The sequence below is a fragment of the Phoenix dactylifera genome, chromosome 7 (genome assembly GCF_051530095.1).
Source record: "Phoenix dactylifera cultivar Ajwa chromosome 7, Ajwa_hap1_PhDact_Kaust_v1.1, whole genome shotgun sequence".
NCBI classification, from domain to species: domain Eukaryota; kingdom Viridiplantae; phylum Streptophyta; class Magnoliopsida; order Arecales; family Arecaceae; genus Phoenix; species Phoenix dactylifera.
In genome coordinates this window covers 2,411,055-2,421,839 of record NC_143196.1, presented here as the reverse complement: position 1 = coordinate 2,421,839, position 10,785 = coordinate 2,411,055, and the positions used below count along the sequence as shown (strand labels likewise).

Genomic DNA, 10,785 nt, shown 5'->3' with positions numbered 1-10,785 from the left:
AGCGGTGGTCCCCGCCTCATCAACCGTCACACTGTTGCTATCACAGAACTGAAGGTACACCTGGAGATAGGATCGACGCGATGCCTCGCTGCCATCTGGTGCAACTACCACCACACGATTGGCCTGGGAGGGTCCACCTTCCGGGTCCCCCACATCAAGCCGTACGTCGTAGGTGGTCCCGGGTTTTTTATTCTGATTGGAAATTGTACCGTCAAGATGTCGCACTCACACAAGAGCTGGGTGTCGCCGTAAAATATCGTGTTTCACATTTTTTTTTTTATCATAGCACGAAAGGAAACACCCAAAAAGGAACCCCGTAGAGTGATTCATCCACAGATAATTACCACTTTTTTTGGGCCCCACCATTTAATTAGTCTTCAGGTTTCCTTTTCATGGGCCCACCACTTTCATTTGCTCCCCGTCCCGGGATCCCATCCGGGAAAATACCCACGTGGATGACCGTATTTTCTGGTGGGACTTTTTCTTTTTTCTTTTTACTTGCACCTGTCACGTGGGCAGGCACCTTTTATTGTAAAGCTAGAGGAAGACAAACACCTGATCCAGCGAGTAGTAGAATTTAATTATAACAACTGTTGTTATATTTTATTTTGCCGTTTCCGAGCGGCAATGATGCCTCTGAATGGTCTTCCGAACTCATTGGAGGAGGGGAAAGAAGCAAAAGTTAAAAAAAGAAGAAGGGTTAAATATTCAATATCTATTTATATAAAAAAAATAACAAGAAAAAGAAATAATAAAACCTTACTTCAGGATATTTGATCGGGTGGTGGGAGATAGAGTGATTTTTTAGGCTAAGCATGTATTCAGAGAAACTAATGAAGTCGCGTACTAAGTAGTTTCTTATGTGGCTAGCCACACCGAGGCACCCTGCACTGAGGAAGGGATTGTTTAGGATACTATGTGATTTATTGTTTTCTTGTTTTTTTAGATGTATCCGTATTTGTAATGTATGAAATATCTATTATAGTAAAAAAATATAATTATTAATATAAAAATATTTTTTATTTAAAAATATAATTTTATTATTATTACTGTTGTTGCTAATAATAAAAATTAGATGGCCACCAAGTGGGCTGGTGCTTCTTTCGGGGGTGGACGTGGGCTATCCTTTCTTGCTCTGTTTCTAGAGACATATGGCTGCCTGTTTTCCCTGTTCCGGTCCAGCGTCCGCTACCCCACCCCTCCTCTTTCTCCAAACTTTTCTATAGCCTTCTCTCTTTTGAGGGGCAGCTGGAGACGGAGGGAGGTGTTGGAATCCTCTCTCTCTCTTTCGATTTCGATTTTCCTATTGATAAAAAATGGAATCCATTCCAGAGTCCAGATTTTGCGAGAAGTAGTCTTCATTCCAAGCAGTGTTTTTTAGCCTTTCAGTCACTTTTATCTTTGGTTTTTAGCTTATGGATTGATTTTTTGCTTAAGGTTCTATATGGGAATAAGGTGATATTGAGGGAAAGAGGAGGTTTTGATCATCAAAATTTGATCTTTAGATCAGAAAATCTGTCTTCCAAATGGGTAATGTTAGTAGTATCCGGGAAGGAGAGGAGGAGGGGCGGCAGCAGGAGGGGGAGGGGCAGGCTCTTAGCTCTCAGTCTCGAGGAAAGTCAGAAGATTTGATGGGGCAGAGCCCTCCACAGAGCCCCAGACGTGCAGCAAGGTCTCCTCTGCTCTTCACTCCTCAGGTCATTTCTCATACCTCCGTTTCTCTCTTCCTTTCTCTCAATTTCATCTCTTGGAAAAGAAGGAAAGAAAAGAACTCACATTCCTTATGTATTACTTGCTCTTTTGTGGCTATCTTCTATGTTGATGAATGTTAGTTAATAGTTATGAACTGAAAGAGATGTGTGTGTGTGTTAATCCATGGTGTGATTTTTTTTCTTTTCAAGTTTTCCTCTCTATGATTTTAGAAAATGCCACCTACATATATGTTCTGGATATTATTTTTTCTCAGTAGAATTTGCTTGTAAGTTCTCGTGAATCCTTTTTTTCCCTATAGTTGATTGTTACCTGGTTTTTAGTTAATTCTTTCCATAGTTTCAATATATTTGAATTAACGGGCTGTTGTTTGTCCCCCATCTACTATCTAGAATTCTGTTTTGTATCAAGTAATATTGCTTTTTCAATTTGGAAATTTTCTTACATTTACTATCTAGAATTCTGTTTCTTTTTATTTTCTCATGAACATGGTGTTACATGTTGACATAAATGATATTATTGGTTGGCTGTGCATTAGTGTTTCCCAGTTTTTTTACTTATGCTAGTTTTTACTAGGTTTGTGTCAGTCTTCTAAGAAGTGATTTGAGAGTTGGTATTTTGTTTAAAATTTGGGTTGGTGCAGTTTTAAATGAGTATTTGTGCTGAAGTGATTTCAGGGATTGGGATATGAGATGTCTATTTTAGTGGAATAAGTATATCTTCCAGGGTTCATTGGTACTGAAATTTGTACCAGTACCATACTGGCATAGTGTCGGTATGTTCGGTATGAGGTCAGTTTAGTGTATTGAGTCTCGGTTCAGTATGGTATAATATGGTGCGCCTAGTATGGGGCGGTACGTCATGGTATGGCGAACCTCCTTAGGCCAGTTAGTTGTGTCTGGGCTTCTTAACGTTGGTTCCATTCGATTCCTGTAGTTTCAAGAGGATATTGATAGGATAGTTGAATGAATCTGGTATTTGGAAACAAAACTTTGATAATCTAGATTCAACTAATGTGTATCATTCAGATCTATGTACACATTATAGAAACTCAAAGAACATAGATGACAAAGATGAAAAAAATATATTAGATCATTCAAAGAGTAGGGTTGTGAAAGCAGAAAATGATCTCTCTCCCTCTCCCCACCCCTATCTTTCCCTCTCTTAAAGTTTCAAATATATGATCTGTTAGTCTCATAAATTTTTTAGAGTAGGTCCAGATTCAATTTGGCCATTTTGCCTCTTTAGAAGGATGGAGATAGACTTATCCGAACATTCTTTTTCCTCTTTCTGTAAGGAAGAGATTATTTTAGCTTGTTTCTATAATAAGATTCTGATTTAGGAAATCCATTCATATATCTGATCCCATTCTGATCTCTTGACTATTTGATTTAGTTCTAATTAGCATCGACGGAACCGGTATCGGGCACCATACCGATTGCCCGATGGGACGAGTTGGTACGGGCCCGTGCTGGGCCGTGCCGGGCTCGTAGCGACACAGTAGAAGAGACGGGGGAGAGGGAGAATGAGAGAGAAAAAAAGAGAGAGAAGGCGGAGAGAGGGAGGGAGGCCGGCGGAGGGTGGCAGAGGCTGATGGAGGGCCGGCGCTGGTACGGGTGGGGGAGGCCGGCGCTGGTGCGCGTGGCGGAGGCCGTGGCCGAACCTCTGTAGAACGAAACAGGGTCCGACCGTAAAAAATTTCGCGATTTTTAAGTGAAGTTCGACTTCATTTAAAAATCATGATTTTTTTATGGCAGAGCGACTTCACTTAAAAATCGCAAATTTTTTTACGGCGAGATCTCTATTTCGTTCTACAGGGGTTTAGTCGTGGCCTCCGCCGGCCTCCCTCTCTCTCACTCTCTCTCCCTCCCCCGCTCCCTCTCTCTTTTCTTCTCTTTCCTTCTTCTTCTCCTCCTCTAATGCGGCGTTTCGGATTCTTTGCCTGTACCATCCTGGTAAACCGCTGGTACGGCTCGAGACGTCCTGAACCGGACGGTTCGGAACAGTTCCGCCAACTTTGATTCTAATACTATAAGAAGTAAAGAACTATACAACTTTGTTTTCATCACTTGCATTACTTTCATTTAATAGAATGCCTAATGTTCTGATGATAGTCTCTTACACCGTGGAGCCTTAAGCCTGTTTATATTGATGCATTTCTTTAAAACTGGTGTGTAAATTTGTGCCTTTTTGATGCCTAGTTCTGGTTGGGTGGGTCCATATTTTTTATTTCCCAAATACAATTTCTTCTAAATATTTTTCAAGTTGCACAACTTCAGGTGGATGTGCATTTAGAGGTTTGCACTACCTTTTTTCCTGAGCAAAATGGTGGGCGATACCCACCCCACATTTCATTGATGAAATGAAAGGACGACTTGACCGAGAGACCCAATCCAGTACGAACAAACCGAGACCTGTTCAGACACTTACATGAAACATAAACCCAAACCACATTGCATTGTTCATTGTTGTAATCTTCTGGTTATATGGAAGAGCTAAATATTAAGATTGCTAATCTCGATCATGGATTTCTGTTTTCATAGTTATGAAGCATGATTTGGTTGTTTGAGGTTATCATACTTTTACTTGATTGATAAATGCCTTTCCAGCCGTAAAGTTTCACTTTGTCCTGTATGCAAAAGTCTCCAAATGATTTTTTCCCCATCTTCATGAGGCATTCAGCATCTTGTTATGTTTAATGCATCTGTTTTTGCAACTCAGTGATAACATAACTGGTTCTTCATTTTACCTTAAATACCAAGACCTATAAATCTATCTTACTTGTGGTTTTCATAATTAATTATAATTTGTCTTAAATGCTTATAACCTATGTCCTAAGATGTGCTTTGCATATTTGAGAATGTTTGTGATGACATCTGTATCCTTAATCTCAACTTTAACCACCAGGCCTTCTCTTACTAGTACAGGGTCACCTTATAAATGAGATATGACTTGTTAATTAAATTAATTATGGTAAAATTCATCCTTAATTAATCATAGGACATGCTGATTATAAATGTGTCACAGGAGAATGAGTGCTTTTTGGTTAATTTTGGGTACCTGGTCAAATTCACCTTCATCCGTAGCAGTTATGCCCTATGGTATGAAGTTGTATAAGAAGTTCTAATTTGCTTTTATGGATTATTTGTTAATTAGGTTTCCTAAGGATATATGTTGAAAATGGCACTGTATCTCCTAATACATTTTTCTTAGGTGGATAGTTCTTTTGATAAAGTACTCTACCTACAATTTCTTGATAGTGAAATGAGAAATTTGGAAAACAAGTTTAATAGGAGTGGGTAGTCAGATTTGTAATAAGCTTGTTTGGTATATTAAGGTTCCCAGGAAGCTTTACACATATATTTGGATACTTATGTAGGAAAACGATTCTGACCTCTGACAATTTTTTTGCCATGAGAAGATGGACAAGGTGACTGCGTGTCTTTACAGGCCAGATAATTTGCTGTATGCCTCTTCACTGTCCTTTACTAGATGTCTTTTTGTCTCTGAAGAGTTGGTTCACATCAATGTCCCGTTACTAGAGGTTTCCTATGTCATAGTTTCATCAAATATGTTGATGGTTAAAGCAACGTTTGCTGTGATCCTACATGCTACGAAATGGAGGTCATAACAAAGGTTACTGCACCTTCAGTAGAAGGCTTCTTACTATGGCAAGGTTTCTTGTTGGCGATGTAATATGTGCCTGTGGTTGTGGGAAGTGGATCTTGTGACTGAGAGTGAGACTTCTATTTCAGTGCCCTCCAAGTGAATGCATATCTCTCTTATGTGCTCCTTTCTTGATTAGGGGTTTAGTCCATTATGTTGTTTTTATCCTTTTGCAGTGTAATAATTAGTGCTACTTATAAAAACTGCATGTTGCTTATAATATCTTTATTTTGCGCTCAAAATTTACATTACTATTTTTCTGTTTTTATTTTTTTGGGGAAGTCGTGCTTCTGTCATGTTATATCACAGCGTATATCTCCTTGCTATGCAATGTTTTTCTATTGTTCTTTTTCTTCCCCTTGTTTTTGGGTTTTATGTAGTGTTCAAGCTGTTGTTCCCCTTTATTTAGGCACTTTTTGTCCATTTTGTTAAGGAGGAAAACATAGTTAATGAATTGTTGGTATATTTTTGAAGGATTTATTTGTATACTTAGTAGTATACTGAGACTAGGAGGCATGGCAAGCATATTAAAACATTCATTTTAATTTCATATCTGCTGTACTTCAGCCAGAATTTTTTCTCATTTCTTTCCTTTTTTTCTTTTAATTTTGAGTGGTACTTGTTCCATTTCTTTAACTTCCTCTATTTGCTATATTATGAATATCCAGTGCTTCTAATCTTTATTTGGTTTGTTACATTTGAAAATTTTGTGGGTTCTTCCTCAGGCCTACTGTGAACAAGATATTTTTTCTTTTGATGAATGGACGATTAAACCAAATTTTTGTTTCTATATTTACAAGACTTGGGGACCTATCTTGGATGTGTGGACTATGGAACTCTCAATGCATACAGTGAAGCTTTTCTGTTTCTGCTCATTGAAGTGGCAGTTCCTATTTGTGTTGGGTTCTGAGGAGAGCCCAGCTGTAGTGAAAGCAGAAATGCGACATTGAAGTCTTTGACATTTTTTCTGGTCCCAGATGTGTTCATATTTTTAAAGGATACATTTAGATTCAGCAGGAAAAGGTACTTTTACATTATTATGAGATAGGTCTTTTTCATGACGGGGCAAATTATTAAATACATCAAGGACTTTGACATTTTTATAGTGTTATAGGATAGGCGCTCTCTTTGTTACAAGTGACTTGGTGACAATATACCACCCTTCGGAGGAAGAGGGATGTAATATCTTCATGTGATCTAGGTCTTGTTTAGCCTTTTGTCATCAGTATAACAGCACAAGCTGTATCTTCACTTTCCAGGATAAATCACATCATGTAGCTTCACTGAAAAGTAGCTTTTTGCTCTGTCATTTATCAAGAAACTACTAACCGAGTAGGTTCATCAATTTAGATGTATTGCCATTGTTCTTGCTTGAACTAGATATTAATTGTAGACATCTTTTTTTCCAATCTGCTACCAGAATCACTTATTCTGGCTCTAACAAAGCCTCCTCATGTTCTAAAATCTACAAAAAAAGTTATGTTGTCGCTTTGATTTTCCCAGAACCCCGCGGTTCCACTGCAGAGACTTGAAGAGATGCATTCAGCAAGTGATTCATGGATGCAAGGTTTAACCGAGTACGAGAATGTCATCTATGACCAAGGAATTCCAACAATGATAACCTGGAGCCATGGTGGCAAGGAAGTCTTTGTGGAAGGATCCTGGGATAACTGGAAGACAAAGTATCAGGGCCTAGAGACAGTTTTGTCTTATATATGCAACATCAACTGTTCTTTATTTCAAAATATGTAGATGTTTTAAGGGACAAAGCAACTCATGTACGGATGGATTTTGCTATTGCAGGAAACCATTGCAAAAGTCGGGCAAGGACTTCACGATCATGAAAGTACTTCCATCAGGTTTCTACCAGTACAGATTCATCGTTGATGGAGAATGGAGGTATGCACCTGACATTCCCTGGATGCATGATGATATAGGGAATGCTTATAACATCTTAGACTTGAAGGTAACTACTTTAGCCTAGTATTTTATCAATTCTTCTTAATTGACCTTGTTAAGGTGCTCCATCATATATATTACACCATGCTGCTATCCATTACTTTAGTGTATTTTATTCTGATTTTATGCTGTTAAAATGAATTTTATGGAATATAGAATCCTAGCCATATTCTCGCATATCAACCAGTCTCTCTTTAACGCATGTGCAGGTGGGTTTATGCATGTCACTGATATGTCTCTGGGTTATGCTTGCTGTCTTACAAAGGGACAGGTTCCAACATGACTCTTGTAATCCTTTCGATAAATCTGTGTGTGCACATGCATGCGCGAGCGTGCGTGTGTATGAGAGAGAGAGGTTTTCATCATCACTCATACGGAACCTCCGATGTAGTATTGTGTTTCTGTTGTCTTTTTTCCAAGCAATTCTCCCATGGAATTAGCTTGGGTGCAATATGCTCCTCTTGATAGTTGCTTTCTTGGACTGAAAACTGAAAAAGGTTTAATTGGTTCAGGAGAAATGATATTCTTTCTTGGTAATGCCACCTGTAGTAGACTTCGTACTTCATTCTTCACAAATAGCGAAGATTTTGCTTGACCTAATAGATGTAAATGTATGGATCAAACATGACCTATTTTGTGTTTTTTGCTAATTCCTTGTCCTCCTTTGCTCGAGTAGTTATTGGAGTGTAATACAGAATCTGCAGATTATATATGTGGACTGCAACATCAGATTTGCTGATCTCAAAACATGTTAAACAATTATTGATTAAGATCAAGTATCCTTTAACCAGCCACATCAAGATTGATACTGTCACCACTATTCTGATCACAATAAATAAAAATCTCTCAATCCCTCGATAGAGCGTAGCTCAAATATCTGTTCATAACTTGAAACAAGCTAGTCAATATAAACTGTTATGGTATAAGCCATAGCATCAAGTCCATCAACTAAGGTCTCCCTTTCAGGGTCATTTATTCTCTGAAGGTCCTTCAGAACCAGGAGAAATCTAAATAAGATTACAAAGGATTAACTGATCCATCTCTTCACTTTCAGCTTCCGAGCAGGCCTTTCATTGATAGAGCATTGAGGCCACCATGTTGTTATGCTTGTTATCGAGTATACAGTAAACTAATCTGTATTCTTTCCATGTCGCTGCACTTTGTTAGCACAAAAAAAAAATAAAAGTTCCTACTTATTTGGCTGGATGAGTTGAACATTTTTTAGTCAGATGAGCCATTGTTCTATAGGTCACTCCTTTATTGTAGATGCATTGGCTAGGGATGCTTGAGCCATGGGGGCTTGAGATGAAATGGGGATATGAAAGAGGTAAATGTTATATGATGCTCCAATGCATCTATGCAGTTTTATTCTATTAAATGTTATTTCTTTTGGTTTGCTGAAATTTTGTTTAGACAACATTGAAACTTTGCTTATGAACCAACTACTCACCTTTGTGGACAACCGGCAATAGATTTGATAAATGTTACCATTCTCGATCAACTTTGAAGCTCTGCACAGTAGTTGATCCATCTCCATACAACATGCATCATATATTGCATATTTTAGTTATATAAAGTAACATCTTTTCTTCTCTATGACAACGTTGTTAAACAATATCTCATCACTTTCTGTTACAGAAGTTAAGATTTCATCATCAGAAGTTACATAGAAACTGCAAACTTGTGGTGCAGGAATTTGTCGCTGAGGACATAGAAAGTATTGCTGGTTTTGAGCCACCTCAGTCACCTGACTCAAGTTATAACAACTGGCCACTTGGTTCAGAGGATTTTGCCAAAGAACCACCAATTGTCCCTCCACAGCTGCACCTTACCCTTCTGAATGCACCAGCCGACATAGAGAGCCCCTCCTCTCTGTCGAGACCTCCGCATGTAGTGCTGAATCACCTTTACATTCAGAAAGGGAGGAGTGGTCAACCCATGGTGGCACTTGGTGCAACACGCAGGTTTCTGTCTAAGTACGTCACTGTGGTGCTCTACAAGTCCTTGCAGCGGTAATTACTGATAGAGTGGATCGCATAGATGTAAGGACTTGGGAGAGATTGATGTAGAGTGTGCTCATATAAGCATAATGAATTATGCCAAAGACTTCCAACTACAGTGGAGAAAAGAAAGAAATATAAACAAGGCTGATATCTCTACTCAAGGCAGAGATCAAACATCAGATAATTATAGTGATGTTGGTTAAATGTTTGGAGTAGAATATTCTTCAAGTTTCACTTTCATGAGCATTGGCTTTGAGTTATGTGACAAGTTGCTTGTAAATTGAAAAGTTGAAAAAAGAAATGAAAACCTCATGTCTGAACACTACGAAAATTTTTAAGTGATGAGATGATGCATAAAAAGATTGTAGGCAGGATTTTCCAGATGTTTATATTCTAGCTTTCTAATGGACTACCAAAAATTCTTGTGCCAACTTTTATATATCAAATTATTTTCTATTTTCATGTTGATATCTTTCATATCCTCTAACATTAAGAGCAATAATCATTAAAACAATTTTATGATTCTTATCAACATGAAAACAGAAAATAATTTGATATATAAAAGTTGGCACAAGTATTTTATTATTGTTAAAACAATTTTATTATTCTTATTATTACTACTACCACCGCTGGAATGTTATTCACAATAGAAATGATAGATTGGAAGGACCTTAATGGAACTGCCGAACCTTAATTGACAGGTTTCTTAGTTAAAACTACAGTCAACAGTCGAGGCTTTGATTTCAGATCGTAGTCTAAGCCATTAATGGTGTCCTTGCACCTTTTAGAACTTTTTAGCGAGGAAAGAAGCTGCCTTAGAGGTTTCCTCCCTCCAGCCTACTCACCTACGACCTACCCAGGGTGCCATTAGATTTGGTTGTGAAGTTGGCTGTATAGAGATTCTTCATGTACTTCATATTATAATGACTCTCCTTCCTTTTCTGGTCCAACTCACACGGCATGCTCTGGTTCCTTAAAATGTTATTTTGCCTTTGATTCATTAGCCTCTCCAATCATCGATTTGCCTCGCTAACTCCACGAGCGCTGACTAGAAAGTTTGATATCCTCTTTACGTAACCAATTAATATATGTAAATAAGATCTTAATCAACGAAAATTCTGAAGACAAATGAAGATACCTTGAAGGATGGCGATCCAATTGATGGTTGTTTGAGAGGCCCCTTAAACTTAGAGCTGTATAGGTTTTTATGTATTTCTATATTCAAAGAGTAACAAACAGTTTCTCTTTTGTCATAGTTGTGTTTCTTATAAATTGTGACTATTTTGCACAAGATAACACAAGAGGTGAAAGATTATGATCAAGAACTACATTTGAGTTGTAAAAATTTTTCAAAGATTTTTTTTCTTGTGCATTTATTCCATTTGAAATATTTGAATGAATGATCTAGCAAGTCTTTCACTATGCTACTTCAATTATTAAGGGATAC

At 37.9% G+C, this 10,785-nt stretch overlaps 1 protein-coding gene across 3 annotated transcripts; it reads left to right on the top strand.

The window, feature by feature from the left end:
• The first annotated feature begins 1,098 nt into the window (after nt 1-1,098).
• LOC103707567 (SNF1-related protein kinase regulatory subunit beta-2-like) lies at nt 1,099-9,709 on the top strand. 3 transcript variants are annotated; one of them, XM_008792102.6, is made up of 5 exons: nt 1,108-1,351; nt 1,438-1,697; nt 6,880-7,058; nt 7,180-7,342; nt 9,028-9,709. In XM_008792102.6, the coding sequence occupies exons 2-5, from the start codon at nt 1,527-1,529 to the stop codon at nt 9,349-9,351; spliced, it is 837 nt and encodes a 278-aa protein (XP_008790324.2). In that variant the 5' UTR covers nt 1,108-1,351; nt 1,438-1,526; the 3' UTR covers nt 9,352-9,709. The 3 variants fall into 3 exon arrangements, with proteins under 3 accessions (XP_089780280.1, XP_089780281.1, XP_008790324.2); XM_089924154.1 differs by having other exon boundaries at nt 1,099-1,697; XM_089924155.1 differs by lacking the exon at nt 9,028-9,709 and adding an exon at nt 7,545-7,872 and having other exon boundaries at nt 1,101-1,697.
• Nucleotides 9,710-10,785: the final 1,076 nt, after the last annotated feature.